The sequence below is a fragment of the Aphelocoma coerulescens genome, chromosome 2 (genome assembly GCF_041296385.1).
Source record: "Aphelocoma coerulescens isolate FSJ_1873_10779 chromosome 2, UR_Acoe_1.0, whole genome shotgun sequence".
Taxonomy (NCBI): domain Eukaryota; kingdom Metazoa; phylum Chordata; class Aves; order Passeriformes; family Corvidae; genus Aphelocoma; species Aphelocoma coerulescens.
This window is the reverse complement of record NC_091015.1, coordinates 59,263,763-59,282,861: the sequence shown is the minus strand read 5'-3', so window position 1 is coordinate 59,282,861 and position 19,099 is coordinate 59,263,763. Positions and strand designations below refer to the sequence as shown.

General features: G+C 35.4%; 1 protein-coding gene across 1 annotated transcript in view; it reads left to right on the top strand.

Moving 5' to 3' along the window:
• Positions 1–19,099, top strand: part of CNTNAP2 (contactin associated protein 2) — a 1,047,354-nt gene that overhangs the window by 734,618 nt on the left and 293,637 nt on the right. The window contains exon 13 of the mRNA XM_069007741.1: positions 4,716–4,916. Within this exon, the coding sequence (XP_068863842.1) occupies positions 4,716–4,916 (201 nt within the window). The remainder of the gene's footprint in view (positions 1–4,715; positions 4,917–19,099) is intronic.

Below are 19,099 nucleotides of genomic sequence, written 5' to 3'. Positions count from 1 at the left end.
TGCAACATGCTGTGCAACATTAAAAAAAGAAATGCATTTGAATGAAGAAGTGGTCATCTTGGAGGCCCTTATTTTCCTGAAGTGTTAGCAATTAGCTGGTGTTGGTACTCTATCCTCCAGTGGGAAAGCTAGAATCAGCCTAGTATATCCAGTTATGAGCTCGTGTACTTCCGTGTGTAGGGAAAGTGTACTTTGGTGGTGCGTAAGTCATATACACAGCTGTGACTGACAAACTGTCTCTAAACTCTTATGGTTAGCAACAGCCATATGTCAGGTGTTCTTCAGACAACTACTAGTGTATTAGGGGAATACTCATTCCAGTATTGTGGTGGTGGTAATTGACAGGAATATGTATCAAATTACTGTTAACTAGGACAGATTTTTCACTTCTGTGTACCTTAAATGGGACTTCTGTGTACTATTGATGGAAAAAAAGGGGTGGCTTTTCTTTGAGGTTTTGATATATTAACTATGACTACCATATCTTGCTCTCAGCTACATGGAAGTAATGACATAAATGGTGAGGATACAGGTATTTGAGATAGTGTGAACTATCAGCATTACCTTTTCTGTAAGGGAATTTGGCTGCAAATAGGTTACTTATTCAATCTCTCTCAAGAATGGACTCAGCAAACAAGGGGTTCCTGAGCAACTGAAAATATAAGTGAACACATTGGCCTTATCGTCAAGCTATAAATGTCTAGTTGATTTCCAGGGGAAGTATAAACACATTAACAAATTTTTAAGACTAAAAGTCAAAAAGAAGTTTGTAATCAGCATTCAGTAGATAAGGCTAAGATTTCTGCCTGGCATCTATCTCTTTTAAGTTTTTCCAGACATCTTGAAGCCAGCCCCAGATATATAACTATTTGTGGTTCAGGAGTCTGGTTTTGGTGGGGACAGGAGATGGATTTTTGTCTGTGACCATATTACACTGTTAATGTGTTTTCCCAAGGAAAGGCCCTACCATTCTGTACAGTTTTGGTCCTTGTGTCATGGCAGTGCTTTACAGTTAAATCAGGAAAATGTGAGAAGAGCGTGAAATCCCTTACCCAGAGAAGGAGCTTCCTACCTGTACACCAGCCACAGATTTTCCTCCACACTCTCTCTGTGCCTGACCTGCAGGCACAGATGGTTCAGCTTCCCGAGTTTGGACAAGACAGCTTGCTGAATGTGTTTGTAGGTCATTTGATCCAGACTATCAACAAATTAGTTGCAAGTGAAATAAGACCTAGGTTTATTTTCAGTATCTGACCAGGTGTATCCTAATCAATCTCCCATCATCTTTTTAGACAGCAGGAAGAGATTGAGTTGCTTTTCTGTAAATGATTATTGACTTTATGCTCATATATATGTATATTGAGAAAAAGATATATTACAAGCTGCAACAGGTTCTTATCTATTAGGAGTACTTGCATTTTGACAGAAAGTTGAAGTTGTTCAGAGGATGCATTTGACTGACAGGAGTATGTTTATCTTCTTCAATTCAGTGTGCCACAGTAAACTTTCTACTTCCTAATTTTGATGCCTTAGGTTTTAACTTTTATGTAACTATTTAACTTAGTATGTAACTCTGAAACTTAATATAGCCTGTTAGCTACTGTTCTCTCATGCTGGTTAGACATAACAAACCCTTTATGGGCCTGAACTCAAGGACACCTTGTTGTCCCAGGCCCCAAAATATGTAAACTAAGGCCTCTGACGGGGAGCAAACTTGGGGTAGTTACATCTTTGCTTGAAAAAATAAGTGGAGAATTAACCCTGATATGCAAATGGACCAAACTTATAAAAGTGTGAAAAACCCATGACCCAGTGTCCATCTTGGGTGGAACCCCTCAGAGGTTTTTGACTCCCAAGGTGGGTACCACTGAAGGCCGTTCAAATAAATACCCACTTTATTCTGTTAATCTTGTGTAACCTCTGCTTTCACATAGCCACTTCAAGGCATCACTTGGAGGGGAAGTGACTGGATATTGGCTAGAATCTGCTATCCATAAGAAAAATCCTTCTCAAACATAACGCCTAACACAATTTCTATTGCTATTCACATTCCTGTACCTTCTTAGTGGCTAGTCTAGGAGTCTTTGCTCGGTGAAAAATCCAATAAGAGATTCTAACTGTCCTAGTACATTCATTCCTTACTGACACTTTTGCGTTCTTACATGTACAGGGTTTCTGCTAAAAATGAGAGGTTTCTGTCAGTGAATGTATAAACTATCTCAATCCTTTCTTGAAAATGAATCTGCAGTAAAATTCCTTCCCAGGCTCTTAATGAAACTGGTTATTCTCTATGTAAGTTGAAAGGTGATAATTACAATTTTTTTATTGGTGCTTGGGAGTGGGATTCCTTTCTCCTGATTTTTCAGTTTTTTTTCTCAATGAAAGAATGTTGCTGTGTTTTATAAAGACTGTTTTATTGGACTAAGGATATGAATATTAAAATAATAACCATCTTGAGTTACCTGTTGAATTTCATCTCATTTGGCTAGTGATGTGCACAACCTGTGGAGGATGTGTCTGCTTTGCTTACCTTATCTCTGAACATTTGATTAGAAAGACTTAACACCATATCAGTTGCAAACACATGGGTCCACATGATTCCGTATAATCCAAAATAGCCTGATACTATGCAGTAAAAATTAAGACTGGAAAATAAGGCAGAGTACAGAATTCTGGAGATAAGGATAATCGTAACAAGGAGAGCTATCTTTACTCTGGGTCGCACCAAAACTCATCAGTGTATGTGAGCTCATTTCTGTGAACTTGGTGAAGAAGTATTGAAGCACTTTTGAGTAGGTGTCAGTTTGGCAAAGTGTTTCCATGTAGGTAAAATATTGAAGTGCAGGCTACAAGTTTTAGAATGACGGAGATTTGCATTAACAGGCAAGAGATTTACATAGGACTGAAAACACACTGCAATGCACTACATTTTATGGGTTTTATCACTGTAAGGCACATCTGTCAGGTGAATTAGTATACTCTGAAACTGCCAGGTGATCTCCCTGGAGAGTCTGTTTTTGTGATAAATAGAGCAAAGTTAGCAGTATGGTGTGTTGTGTTTTTGCATCTCTGAAGGACAGCTGTGGTCAGTGGTGTTGCTTGACAGGAACAGCTGGGGCAAAGGCCTGACTGACTCATTTGGGAAACTGGGCTTCTGTGCAAGCCAGGTGAAGGCACCAGAGTAGATTCTTACTAATGTTTTTTAAGGTTCTGCATTTTTTATTCCAAGACAGATTTATCTGACTTTGCCCTCAGCACTAGAAATACATAAGGCAGAAAATTTAAAAGAAAAACAGAAAAACAATTTAAAATGTGGAAGAAGCATACATGAATAATACTACTGACAAAATCTGATGCACTTCTAGGAAGTTTTGTGGTGATGTGTTTCAAGTTCGTCTATAGGGAAAAGACAATTTTCTGGGGTTTATTTACAGAGGATAATTGACCTATTTAAGTCTTTGTCTATGTGAGATGGACAATATGAGTAGTATGCACCAGCTGAGGTAGTGGATTTTTAGAGTGGTACCTAGTCAACTTCAATTTTAAAATTCTTCACACCTAAGTGATGGAATAGTATTCTTTCAGGAAGACAGTATCAATAATATTGACTGAGTCTTCATAGTTTTCATTCTGAAACCCTATGCCTTGCTCCGATAATATCTTTTTCATTTAGGTTCAGTAGAATGTCCCTGTAAGAAAAATTAATGGTTGGTCTATAACAGGAAAGTTTCTGTGCCTCATCTTTGTTTCCTTTCTAAACTACCTTCCAACTTCAACAAATCTTTCTATAAGAGGAGTGTGGAGTGTGTTGTTTCATTATTATGATCTCTCATCTTAAATCTCCTCTGGTAACTACTGACAAATGGTTCACAGTAACATTTCTAGTGACTTGCTGCTCACTAGTTTAAAGCAATATAATGCATACAGACGTTGTTGTGGGCTGGATATCACACACTTTTTGCATGACCCTGCAAAAAAAGTCTGTTAGAGGTGTTGAGATTTGGCCAATATTGCTGTATTTCTTATCAAAAAATTGAGGTTGTACTTCCTTCTTCCTTGTGCCTTTTCACAAATAAACAGAAGCTTTTGTATTTCCCTTCTACTTCAATTAGTTCTTATGTTGCTATCTATACAGTAACCAGAATCAGTAAGGTCATATGGTGTTGCTGCTTTAAAATATGTAAGATTCAATAAGCAGTAATTTTGTTTTACCCAAGAACATAGCTTGGGTAAAAAATGTGGAAACGTTTTCAGTATTAATTTCTAAGTGAGGTAATCACATGAGAATCTGGTGCATCCTTGTTGTTACTTTACTACTATTTACTGAAGCATGGTACAATTTACCAGGCACAGTGATTGTTCTTCACATAAAGGCTTTGAATCTTTAGGGCATCAGGCTTGTGTCCTGATAAAAGTTAATCCTTATTAGACCCATATGTAACTATAGGGATCAGTTGTTTAAGACTTCTAACATGGTATTTTTGGTATCTTTTCATAAAGGTGATCAGTTTCTTCTCTTCTTCAGCTCACAGTTGTTGGAACTATGCTGTCACATGATGGCTTTTCATGTTCAGTGCCCTCCTTCCCCACTACCACCTCAACAAATATCTTGCATAAAATTTTACTTTTTGTCAAAGGCCTAAATTTATTCTAATTCAGTTCCACTGTCTGCCTTTTACCCATTGTTGTCTTGTCTTTCTTCCCCTCCCTTTCAGAGGATAAAGTATGGACAACTGTGTACCATGATCTGCAAATGCAGACTTCTGTGGGAGGCAACAGCGTGGAGAAGTTATCTGTGCTGCAGCTCAACTACAGCGCAACAATGGATCAGATTTCTGCCATTACCAGTAGTGCTGAATACTGTGAGCAGTTTATCTCCTATTCTTGCAAGATGTCCCGGCTGCTGAATACACCAGGTAGGCTGAGAATGGGATATCCATTAAATACAGTGTTAAGGAACTTTATCTCAACAATTTAACAGGTATGGCTGTTAGAGAAGTCCATTCATTGAAAGTACTTTTTTGTTCTCCTTTGCTAAAGTTGACAAAGAGAATGAAAATGCAGAAGACATTTTCTTAGGAAAATTTGCCTGTTTGCTTACTACTACAATGGTTTTTATTGCACCACGTTTGTGCGTTCTTCTCTCAGATCTGTTGCTCCTTATAGCAGATGGCATTTGGTAAACACAGTAGCTTTTAAAGTTTAATCAATAGAGGCACTGAAAAATTGCTTTGAACTTTATCCTGTTTTTCTGGTTGTCAGTTTTCACATGCTACAGTCAGCAAGGGCACTGGCTGAATGAATGTTGGAATTTTTCCACTAGCACTTTTGAAATAGTTTCTTAAATGCAGAGTATTTGTGGGTAATCAGATGCCTTATACATTGTAGAGAATGTCATGGTCAGTAACGCAGTTGTGTGACAAATTATATGCTATTACCTACAAGCAGATCCATTTTAAGATCCTTCTTTTGCTGTGTAGCTTTACTGGAAGAGAAGAAACCCTTTCTCTATGTGCCTCCTCAACAAATATTAGTTGTTCCAGAATTAGCACACAAAGAAGGAATTTTGTTTTAAAAGCTCTATTAACATGCAACAAGTACTTTATATGTGCTCTAATTGTGTATGATAGATTTTGATATTAAATAAATCTTAATGGTACTTAAGGAAGACTGGTTTATACGTGGAAACATATTTTCGTGATTGTGAACTGAGTTCATTGTGATAAGAGCAACTCAAATGCATTTCAAATTAACTTAATGGCTGCATGTTTAAAGTATTATACTTTAGGTTGCTTTTCCTCATAAAAATTTTTTGTATGTTTTCTTATGGTGCTATAGATAAGGATTCATTTGGAATGCATGTACATCTTATTCCTATTTCCATAAGCATTCCATTAGTCAATAGACACTGTAATGCTTGTTACTCCTCTCCATCCTCCCTGCTGTTTTTTAACTAATTCTAATGCATGGTTTGTCTCTGCTGCTGTTATTTTGCTTAATTTAGAGTAGCACAGTGACTCTGCAATGTGGAAAATGATTTGTTCCTTCCTGGTCCATAATATATAGGATCCCGAACCATGTTCGCAACTAGAAGTGTTCTGATTGGATTCTGCTGATGGATACAAGCTCCTTGCTTGCATATGCTTCAGAAAAGTTGTATATGAATGTAGCTTTGGCAGGTGTTTAGAAGGCAAATTTATTTGGTAATAGAGCTGGAGATACTGTGCTTAAAAAGCTCACAGTTTGCAAAGAGTACCGTGTTAAATTCTTCTTCTTGATATGTACAAGACTATTATTTCAGGACCTATTTGTACTTGTTAGTATATGTTTATATTATAATAAAATAAATATATACTGTAATTGCAGGTGTTTGCCCTAGCTTCTAGATTTAAAGGACAATTAAGCAGCACACAAAATACTAAGCACACAAAATACTAATGATTGTTTTTTTCTAAGAAACAAGCAGTTCCAGATATTTGCATGAATGTTCTTAGAAAATTTTGAGCATACTTTGCAGGTATCGCCTTCTTCATGTTTTCATCTTTTGCATAGAAAAATAATTTCTCTTAGAAATTCTTTGTAAGCCATTTTTTTGGTCTGGAAAGTGAGTTTCCACAGATGTTCTATAATGTAGGGGTGGTTTTCTTTTTAAGCGAGGGAAAGAAGCAACAATGGTTATTTTAACCTAGACAGTAACAAAAAATCACTCTGCAGTGTTTGCACAACACCTGTAAGGGTTTGTACACATAGAACCACAGTGATTTGTGTGTTAGTGGGAAAGAGGCTGATCCAGTTTCTTTCTCTGTGTTCTTGGCTTCAGTGTATGGTTTCTAAACTAAGGAACTAATTTTTCATACCTTTCTCTGTTTTGGAGGATTGCCATATTTGCTGAATATATTATGCCACCCTATTCATCTCACAACACAGCTCGAAGCACTCTTGTGGCATCTTCTACCACTTTGTATATAAATCATTATAGTATGGTTCCCACACAAAGAAATGGAAAAAAAAAAAAAAAAAAAGAGGTTTTTTTGTATTCCTCAGGAAGTGAGCACCTGGTGGTATTGCAGCCAGTAGTAAAACCTCCATTAGCTTCACAGGATCAGGATAGCATTTGTGGCCTTGACCTTAGGTACTTTTCAAGGCTGGGACTTTTTCTCATACCCCTTTCAGATGTTTAAATAACCACTTAGGATAGAAAGGTACTTTTGTTTTAAAGTGCATCAAAGAGAACTGAGAACACACAGAAGATAGTTAAGCAATTCAACTTCTTTGCTTTTTTGTCTCTTGGGAATCCTGTCACTTTACAACATTGTTCCTTCTCAGGGAGAAATCACTCAGTTAACATATTTTAAAAAATCAGGACTCAAGTTGTTTATTGATCTATTAATGACAGGTAGTTAACTAGCCATTAGGGGAATACAGCTTTTGCTGCTTATAGTTGTGAGTTTCCTGACAAGGCAGAGATATATACAATTCCACTGATTCTGCTGCTAATAGTGCAAAATAGTGCAATATAATGCAAATAGTGCAAAATAATGCTTTTGGTATGAAACAGAAACTACATCAAAATTCTGTGTTTGAGGAAAGCCTTCACATTAACAAACCTGTTTTGTTGTGGGGGTTTTTTTTGGCTGCAGGCATAGCATTCAATGAATTCTCATTGTCATGTGATTTCAGAGGGATATATGAAACTTTGTACAAACTAAGCATTCTCATTCTTCTGTTATGAGTTTTAGACTTTAAGAGTTTATTGCTTCATGTTCATGTCTTTTTTTTTAATAATGGGCTTTCATCCAAGCAAAATAACGTGTACATTCTAGCAAACAGTTTAAAATCATTGCTGGCAATAGGGATTGGGAGTGATTTTACAGATAATAAAGCCCCTGACTTCTATTTAGTCTGAGGGAAGATAGCAATAAGAAGTTTCATTTAAATTAAGTCATAAGTGACTTCTGAAAGCATACCTGAAAAATAAAAAACCCAAAAGGCTATAGGATAATTCACATTTGAAGATACTGCAGAAGGTCATCTAGTTCAATTTCCTGCTCAAACCTGAATGAAAAGTCCTTGTCTAGTAATCAGCAAAGACTATCTGGAAATGCAATTTTCTGTCTTTACTGTTTTGGCTTTGGGGGTTTTTTTTAGTTTGTTTTGAACTTGCAGCCCAATATGTTATAAATTATGTTTAAACCTAGGTGTCTGTTTCAAAGCCTTGACTAAAGATTATTCGAGAATCAAAATTAGTCAAGATAGCTTGGTGACTTTCTTAGGAAAGTGCAAAACCAGATACCTTTGCTGAAAATACACCATGTTATCACAAGAAACAGTAAAACTATGGGTACACTGTAAATCTCTGAGGAAACGGTTTTCAAGCAGGGATCTTGCAGTGGTTGCAGTTGTCTCACTGCCTTTATGGTCCTGACTTTGATACAGATTTGCTCAGATTGTAGAATTTTTTTTAAATCAGTGTGAGATTGATGTTTCTTATTGTCTATTTATATATGGGGTTTTTTATGATAGTAATTACTTTTTGAATATGCAGTTATTATCATGATAGAGGTTTATTCTTGGCAATTCAAGTAACTATGGCAGTTAATAAATGAATGAAATAGTAAACCCATATTATTATTATGGGTTTTATTATTATTATTATTATTATTATTATTGATCATAATTGCAGCATAATAACAATGTACATATATATGTAAATTTGAAAAAAAAACAAACAGATTTTTGGGTTTGTTTTTCTCTTTTACAATTACATTTCTCATATCCTCTTTTCTACTTGTTTCCTTGGAAACTTCCATTTTGAGAGGATAATGATATGTTTAGTACTGAGGACATGCAGAAAGTTGTCTGTTTTCTGGGTTCTCAGTGCCCATATGCTTTCCAATTGATATGGGAGATGATAGGACACTTGCCTTTTTTGCAAACAGGAACTTGGAGACAGAAGAAAGTTCTTTTGTGCCTGCTGGTTAACAAGCAGGAAAGCGGCAATGCAATACATAGTATCAGTTTTCCTTATAGGAAGAAGCTTCCCTTTGCTGTAAGAAACAATATTATCACAGAGAACAGTGATACAATAAACTCATAGAATGCAAAATGTTAGTTAATAAAACTGTACATCTGCATCCACTCTTTTCATGAGATTTCCTAGTAATACCCACTCGTGACTTTCTTGGTATGAATTTTCCATGGGCCACTGATCTTTGCCTAGAAAATGGGAGGGAACAGCATGCTGGTTCTGCCATTCTTCCTTTTACCATGGGAAGGGAGAAGGGCTGCTGCATTCACAGTACCTGTGTCTGTCATTTCCCAGAGCTATAGGAACGGTAACAAATAATCAGAGTGGGAGCTAAAAGCATAGATACAACAGAGCAAGATCTGTTGGTGTTGTGTTCCAATTTTTATTCCTATTCACTGTGCCTGGAGGCAGCATATGAAAAACATATAGCAGAGTTACTGCAATACATGAATTACTGTTTCAGCCCTGTTTTTCTCGGGAGGAAATGAGACAACAGCTTCATGAATTAAGGAGCTAAACAGGTGAAATAGAAAACTTAATTTGATGTTTGGTTGTTTCAGTTGCAATAAAGCAATCATAACACCAGTAGGAAGTAAGATTTATGCATACACCGAGATAAAAACAAAGTTTAAAATTGCAATATGCTATTTTTCCTCAGTAGCTGTCCAAATCAGAACCTAATGAACTTATGAACTTTCCCATCTCTACCCATTAACTGATCCAGAGTGCTAGTTGCAGATATAATTCCTGCTTAACAAGAGTTTTTGAAAAGGAGTCTGAGGGTGGAATGGGATTTCTGCAGTACTACAGTGATGAATGGAAGTCTCTCCAAAACTTGTTCAGGCTTTATCATTCTATTTTCAATGTTCTTCCAGAAAACATGCCCCTCAGCTGTCATGTATCTTGTCCAGCCTTAATAATATTGACTGACCACTTCTTCTTAATGTTCTAAAAGAGCTGATTTCAACTTCTAGTGAGTTTTAAAGCACAAGGATAGCAAGAATAATAACCTTACTCCATTCTGATCTACATGCTCGTGTCCTAGAAGTGGAAACCATTAGCTTTTGGGAATTCCTTTAGTCATCATTATGTTGCCATACAACGGAAGCAGAAAATAATTCATCTGTTAATGTTTCTCATGAAATACACATCATTCTCTTAGGTAAATGCTAGACAGATAAATGGTTATCTTGAGCTCATTTTTTCCATCCAGTTTTTAATATACCCTTCTCTCCTCTTTTTTCACTCTGCACCTTTGTTTGTCTCTTACCAATTTCTTCAAGTTGTTTTGATACTGTAATCACTGAGTCTCCTAATTTCACTTAATCTTCATCATTCTTTTAGCTGGTCAACTATTTCTGCTGATTTTCCAAGTTTTCATTGCTGTTGTGTAGGAATTAGACTTAATCCAATATGACTAAAGTGGAAAAGGGTACATGTTGCTTTGGTGTTTGTTAGAAATAGTAGTAGCTGATAAGAGCTTTGTTAATATAAGAAGTCCTCTATGGAAATTGTAACTGCAGTGCAGTGAACTCTATTTCTTTTGCTATGCCTTTTTAAGGAAAAGTGATGCATATGAGTTTTAACTTTGCAGTTCTAGCAGAATGTTCTAAACCAATTGTTTCTCATACCATCTCTCTATGTGAATGTGAGCTACCTATTACTGGAAAAGATTCACTATTTTTATTTCTTAAAATAGAGCAAGGCAATAATTTCCCCACTTATTGTATCATGTTTTATAAAAGCTGTTTAAAACCATTCATGGTTAATGTTTTCACAGAAATAATCACAGCCATTGCTTCTTCACAAACCCAGGTCATTCTGGGGAAAAGTTATCTTTCCTGGTGAATGACCAAAACAGATTAGTTTATTAATTTCTCAGACAAAATGAGTATGTGGGTGGTGTATCATTGCACGTCTTGTCATTACTTTCTCCTAACCCATATCCTAAATGCATTTGCATTACCCTGAGTATATTTTTCCTAAGCAAATATGCAGTAAAAATATCCAGTGTTTCTTTCTTCACTACCATTCCTGAGATGAATGTGTCAGAAAGAACTGTATGAATAATCCAGCTATAATTTAACACAGTTAAAATGGCATTTTCCAGTGCATAAAACAGAGCTCCATTCCCTATTGTGTTATGATTGTCTCTTGGTTTTTTCTTCATTAATTGCCCTGTGTTTTGCCTCATAAGTTGACCAGGGTTCAACTATTATTGAAACATTGCCTGCCCTGTTTTCATGGATGAGGTAGTACTGTTTAATTTCTTGAGGCTGGGACTTTTACCCTTTATCTGGAGGTTAGAGTTAGGCTTTCCTACATTCTAACCTGACAGCCTGGGGCATTGAGCTATAATTTGTGTATTTGGAAAGTTTTCTACTTCTCAGGACCCTCTTTAAGCAGTCATCAGTTAATGCTGGAACTGCTTTGTAAGAATTGTTTTTTGTTGTTAGTAATGTTGCCAGATCCCACCCCTGATATCGTACAGGCTTTTCCTAGTGAGTTCAAATAAATCTCTGGAACACAGAAGAATGCATATGAACAGAATATGCAGCATGGATATGGTGTGATTATTAATATATGTGTGACTATTTGAGGTATGAACTGCCCCAGATATATTTTATTCCAGGAGTATGTTGGAGTATTTTTTTTACTGTACTTTTTTATGTATTCATGTTTGATGTTATTTATCAAATCAGACTATTAAAATGTTTTTCAGGATTGTCTCTGAAATAGAGTGCCTGAAATATTTTCCCCTTTTCACCTTGGGAATGCATTTTCTCTACTTTTCCATGTTTTCTTTCTAATGTAACCCATTCTTTCCATGCAACCCCTCCAATGATTTCAGACTCCATCTGAATATATTTTTCAATGATAAAACAATTTTAATATTGCCTGGGTGTTTATGAGGACAGAGTAAGGGTTTACTAAAGGTTAAGGGGGGCAGTATGCAAAAAGTACAACCCATTACAAAATCAGGTTCCCGTAGCATCATTGTCATTATAATTTGAGGGAGGAGAGTGCACTAACCCATTGAACCTTTGTGTCTGTATGTGTCTGTGGCACATGCCATAGGTACCTGCAGATTTCTTTGTGGAGGTCTGAATCCATATAGGTGTTAACATAGAAGGAGATGACCTACAGGTAGCAATCACTTCTTTTTAGAAGGAATAATTTCAACAAGATCCTTTCCCGATACATCTTTTGAAATATTTTGTTATGTGAGATTATTCAATGTGAGAAGACAAAAAAGCTTAATTATCCTCTGATTTTCCATAAGATAGACACTTTACTGAAAAGACATATGACCAGTAAATTCTGTTTTCAAGAAATTTGTGTTGCCAGCAAAAATGATTCATGATCACTTCCTAAGATTCTTAGGATAAGGAATGGTAAAAATACTTCATTTGATTTATAGGATTTATTGATTTACAAAAAATCAATAACCATGTTTTCTGGAAAAGTGGATCTACAGATTTTCCAAAAAAGATGAAAAGATGCTTACCATTTCTACTGTTGGAAATTAAACTTTGAATCTGGGCATTTGTTTTCCAGTGCAAGGATAAAGATGAAGCTGCTAACAAGATGCAAAAGATTGAAATGTAGTTCAGCTTTTCAGAAGCAGCAGCTAAAGTTTTGGAAGCAGTTATCAATTTAGCTGCTGAACTATAATCAGTTTCAGAAAGCAGCAGCAAGTTAGTGCATTCTGCTGTCTCAGTTACCACAGAAAGCACCTACTTAACTCATTTCCATTGGAAGTGTACCCAATACTGCTTTGCAGAAATTGCTGGAATGTTTTAGTAGTCAACATGGACCCCATAAAGCAAATATATGCTCCACAACTAAGAGTGGGGTTTCACCTGCAGCCTTTTAAGATCCTGTGCATTGACACGACAGCAACAATGATGTTTTGTTTAAACTACAGATATGCAATTTAATACATGTTGCTTACAGGATAGATCTTACCAATTCATAAATTCAAGATGTATTTAAGATCTGTCAGGCTGTTTTTAAAATGATGTAGCACTTGTGTAGATTCATGGCTATAATGAGTTTATTGTATCAAGAATAAATTGCATTCACAAAAATATTTGTATTTTGGAACATTATGTATCATTTAACAGAATCTTTTCTCCCATCACCTTAAGAATTAGTAATCTGCTTTCTGCTAGCATTGGCCCATCTCAAAATTGCTTTTAACATTTTTTCTCTTTTCACTACCCATTCCTCTTTGATATTTTCTTATGTCTCTACGTCTGATATTTGTAACATGATCTGATTTCATATATTCTTTTGTAAAATCTTAATAGTATTTACAGTAATGTTACTGTCGAATGACACAGGAGTAAGAGATCAAGGCTTCTTTTCTTTTTAATCATCTCTTCCCTATGGCATGGAGTGTGTTTTTATCATTTTGGGGCTTTTTACAAAGCACTGTGTCAAGTAGCAAGAATGTTTGGAAGAGATACTGAACCAATTTCATTTTTGGAAAACCTGAAATTGCAAACAGGACAAAAAAAATTGTCAGACATATAATTCATCTATAATGATGCTCTGTGTCCCAATGCCAATTTTTTCACCCACAGATGTAAAAAAACCCAAAATCTCCAAATGTTAGGGATTTTTGGTTTGTTTGGATTTCGTTTTGTTTTTTTAAAATTTTTTGAGCAACTTGTGTCTTGGAATGTAGCAGTACTGAGGAATTGAGAGGATTTCTGGCCACAACTTAGTGCTCAATGCAGATCAACATTTACCATACTAAGCAGCAAGGAAACTCCTCTCACTGAACCAAAACATCTTGACCCTTGCTCTGGTTAATACTGGACCTTGATTTGTGGCCTGATGGCAAACTCTATTGTTCACAATCAAGTTCCAGTACAAGAAATCTGTAACACCTGCAAGATTTTGTGAATGCAGAAATAGTAAAAAAAGGATAATGAGTGGTAACTGAAAGTCTGCCAAATGCCATATTAGAATTTTCTTCTGATAAAATTCAGGTTTTACCCACAGAACTTCTTCCTAACATCCACTTGGCTCATTTTCAAGGTGAAGCAACTGAATATACCCATATATTTCAATGAAAAGTACATAGGTAGTTGAGCCAGGTTTGCATGCTGCATCCCAATGTCAATGTCTGCTTTTCTTCAGACTCACATGCATGTCTTGTATTGTACAGTAGGATCTGGACAAAAGAAAGGTAATCCAGTTGCCCATTATGTCAAATCACTTGGCATCCTCTGTGGGCTGACTGTGTTTTGTATCCTGTATGGATTCCAGTGAGCACAAGAAAAATAATCAGCAATTCCAATGTTTATAGTATTACTGTTGACAAGATTTAACTTTATTCAAGGTAGTGTGACTATATGAACAAATGCTCAGAGAAAGAGAAAAAATTTTGATTGCTTTTTTGAACATCATGCTATCTTCAGTAATCCTTTCATTAATACCTATTCATCAAGAATTCACTGTCTATATTTTAAGAACAAACACACAAAAAATTTTCTCTCATTTCAGGGTATTAAAGGATCATTTTTCTCTGTCTCCCAAACTTTGTAATCCTTGTTAGGAGTTATGACTGAGGGATGATAATAGAATAGCTTCTCATCTTTGTCAATGGCTGAAAAATAGAAATGTTTTCTTGCTGAAAAAATCGTGAATAAATAAGTTGAGCAGGATTAAAACAAATTTTAAAATTATTTCTCTCCTACTTCAGGATATTCGTTGAGATTTCTCTCAGATTAATTACACTGCAACACTCATGAAGCAGCATGGACCTTCCTGAAATCCTATCTCCTGTATTAAGACTGATTATTAACAACATTTCAATAGAGTAGGGTGGTGAGCATCTTCTTACTGCTATTTAATTCCCAGTGCCTCTGTATTTCATAAGTAAAGTTAGCGGCATCTTCAAGTTCTCATTTGTCATGTTTATAAGTCTCCCTGCTCTCTTGTTAAATTTAAAAAGTGTTTTGATTCACAAAATAATTTGATTTCAAATAAAAGGAATTCTCAAATATCAGGCATATGGCACTAGGTTTGAACTCAGGGAGGGTAACACTGAGTGCAAGGAACATTTGCATTGCTTCTCAGAGCCTTGTTCTCCGAATACAGCCTGGGTATGCCCTGAGTAACCTGAATACCCCTTTTCCTGTCTGTCTGGATATCCTTCCAAGGCAAATGGATGGGCATTGGTAGAGAGGGAGGAATAACAGTTATCATAGATTCTCTGATAGGAATTAGAGAAGGACCAACGTGGCAAAGCACTCCAGAAAGTACCCTTCCTTTGCAGTCAGGGCTCCTGGGACTTGCATGCCCTGCAATGAGTACTGGGGGAGGACACCAGGAGCTCTTCGCTCTATTCAGCACTGCTGAAGGGTAGAACAAGCCCTCTCTAAAGCCACAGATTTCTTTGCATTGTGCAACAGGTTTGGCAGATAGAAAATGGCAGACATGAGTGCATTCGCTCTCTCATATGCATGTAGCTTAACGTGATTCTTGGAGGAAGAATATATTTCACTTTGCAGAAGCTTTTATTAAATCCCTTGCAATCCTGCAAACTAAAGGAATAGCATGTTGCAAGTCACAGAACATCTTGAGACTGTATTCCTGACTGTCCTATCCAAGACAGAAAGTAATAGCTTGCTTAGATCTGTATCAAAGAGCAAAATCTGTAATTAATAAGTTTCATGAATACAGTTGAAGGGGAGTTACAGCAAGCAACTTTTTCTGTCTTCTCTATCTCTCTGACTTTAAAATAATCCACTTTAGGGGATTATTCATTATTTAAAGAGAAAAGTAAGAAATGGTAATGACTGGGATTATTGTAATTCTAGAAAAAGTAGGGCTCTGTTCTGTTGTGTATTTTTTTTATACAAAAATAGTGTGACAAAATTATGAAAATAATATATCAAACTTGGTATTGCCGACGATTGCCAGAGGGGATACCTAAGCCTGCACATGTCTGTGCATAGGGCTACAGTAATATACAATAATTGGCCAGAGTCTATGATTAATATTTTCATAGTAAATTTGGAATCTTCCAATATTCCTCCTATATTGAGGAAGAAACTTGTAATATCTGTAATTTTCTATAGTAAAAAACATAACCTACAACAAAAAGGTGTCACACTTAAATGCAGATTACAGTCCTGGGATTATCAACACCACAAATTACTGTTTATTTCTGATGATTGAGTTTTACTGAAATATAGATATTTACACAAATAGATCATTTTAACATTGAAGGGAAATTATTTTTCTGTTGTTATATTGTGTGGTGTTCTTTCTATAAACTTAAACTAATAAATTTATTTCATGTTTTATCCCTCATAGCTTGGTACTCTATTTTACTCATACACTTTACTATTATTAGGACTTTCAAAGAATTTAGAATGCTATTTCTATGTCTATTTTTGTAGTAAAACTTGTTCAAATATTTCTAAGAGTTATGACTTCTTCAAAACAGGCATTTCAGAAGGTCAGGAAGACTCAACATATTCACAATAAACAGTCTAAATTTTCAACTCTAGTTGAGCATTTTAATAGGAACTTTGTAAAGAAAAAATTAAAAACTGTAGCTTCTGCAAAGTAAAAATTGTATAGCTTCAATACTAAGGAAAACAATTGCTTTAATTAATTTTTACCTGTTTATGTTTCCTGCTTTTTTTCTTTTATTCTCTTTTGCATCCTTTCTTTCATGCTTTGGATTCCTTTTTTCTTCCTCTCATTCCTGCTTTATAACTGAATAATTCTTATTAGTAAGTGTAGAAGGCTTATTGCTTCCACTGATCATTTTTTCAACCTATGAAAAATTGTTTTGAGTTGCTGCTTCTTTCTATCTGTTTATGTTACTCTCTTTCAAATAGTTTTCAGACTCTTCTATAGAAGATGGGCAAGGGTTTATGGGATATTGGGGCCAGTGAAAGAGGATCACAGTTTAGCAGGTGGAGATATAGAAACTATGTATCAGTGGTACTGTAGAGAGATTATGGAATTTGAAAGCTGCTTGGAAAGAAGGAAACAGTGCAATTTTTAGGAGATTATGGAGAATCCAAGCCACTGTGTATAAAGTAGATGAAAGGTTTATGGAAGCCAATGAAAATATACTGAGGGGATAATTGTTGACCCTTATTTCTTTGTTCTCAAATTGGAGCTATTTTAATTGAAATTATTGTGCTAATATTAGCTTGTCTTGGGGAAATTAAAATATGAGTGCCGTGGAAGGACTGTAGAAAGTGTGGAGGTGGTGCAGAATAATAAAAATGTGGAATATTAAAAATGGTTGAATAGCTTTATGCAGTTGGACAAATTTGACAGTACTGCAAAGTTCTAGGTTGAATAAAGTCACATCTAGTGTAACTTCCTTGAGGTCAGTAGAATAATGAAAATTCAGTTTGCCGCACAAGCTGTTTTCAGGTTCTGAATGACTTTAATGAGATTTCTTGTGTTTTAAAAATGAAGCCTTTCAAAAATATAGAGCAAGTTGTAGGTCAAAAAATAACAAAATGGCTTTGAGTGTCTGGACATGTTCTGGACTGTTAGGCAAAATATAGCTGCTTTTGCTTTTATTCAAAAGCATTTTAGAACTATGTGCTTTCCAGTTTCACCAAAACATCACAGGATTTCTATGGTACATTAAATACACATTGGCTTTGATGAACATAGAACTTGTAGAAATATGTCCTAATCTAAAGTGGCTTTGAAATTGAACTAGCCCCTTAAATAGTTATCAACTCTTGAATTCTGTTTTTGGGATGCACTAAAAAATCTCTTCATAAGCTCTTGAGGTCAGTACACTTTTCACTCTCTGATATGAAATTATCTAAATAAAAGTTAAAAAGGAAGCACAGTCCAAGAAGTTACTTTCCAAGAGTCTCCTTACAGGTTTCAACCAAGTACAGTTGATCAAGTATTAACTCTAATTTAAATACGTGCTCCAATTTAATTCAAAACCTGTGAATGAAGAGAATAAAGCAGCTGGAAGGTTAGCAATACAATTAGTTTTATTAATTGAAAACTATCATGTATAGAAAATTTTGAAAATATTGAAATTCAGAGTTCTACAATCAGGCCTGACTGCTTTGGATCCTGTGCAAAACAGTAGTTCTTGAAAAGTATTTTTACTGGGTGCCTGCTCAGCTATCAGGATGAATTGAAAGTCTTAGTCTACTTCATCCTGGTCACATGCTGAATGTAACGTAATCATCACCTGGCACCTATCAAATGGCCAGCAGTCTCCTACAACAGCTGATACAGGGTTGTGTGAGCAATTTATTTTTGCTTGGCTGAATGTTGGAGAGAATAAGAAAAGAAGAACAAATATTTTTTAAAATCTAGTTTTAAAAGATCAGCTTCTTCAGGTCAAGTTATTATATGTTTCACATTTTACAACTAAATAATATAGATTAATAACTGCATCATTTTTTTGAAAATATAATACAATAATTCAGTTTTTATGGGTTCTTTTTGTCCTTCAGTTGTTTTTGGTCTTAACATTGTGCTGAGTTTGACAATGAACAGTTTCTTTAGCTAAAAGCCATGTTTTGAGAAGGGAAAGATGTTTTGACACCAAAATTGTCAGACTTGTGCTGAGTTAGTGCATTTGCAAAGTTTCTACTTGATTTTTATTTATTTGTAAGATGGACAACATTTATCAGAATTATTAAAGAATCTAGCAATTTTTATTGTCATTTATTTTTATCAAATTAATTGCCAGGTGAAATTGCTACAGTTATATTTTATTATATGATTTATACAGGATATTTTTGTCAATAAGACATACAGAATTGTACCACATTTCAGAGGAAAATAATTTCCAGTATTGTACAAGCACAACCATCCTCATCCTGCAGTCATCCAGAAGTATCACTGTCATTTGATAACATTCTGGCTTTTTACACTAAGTAGAAAAGTACAGAGCTTGTTTATTTGCCAATTAATTGTCTTTTCATCAAGTTTAATGGGAACTTGATTGACTTTTAAGGGCCAGGGACTAAATTTTGTTTGCAACTTAATTTTCAAATTTGGAAACTGAAGTGATTTCATATCCTAATATATGTAATAGGGATG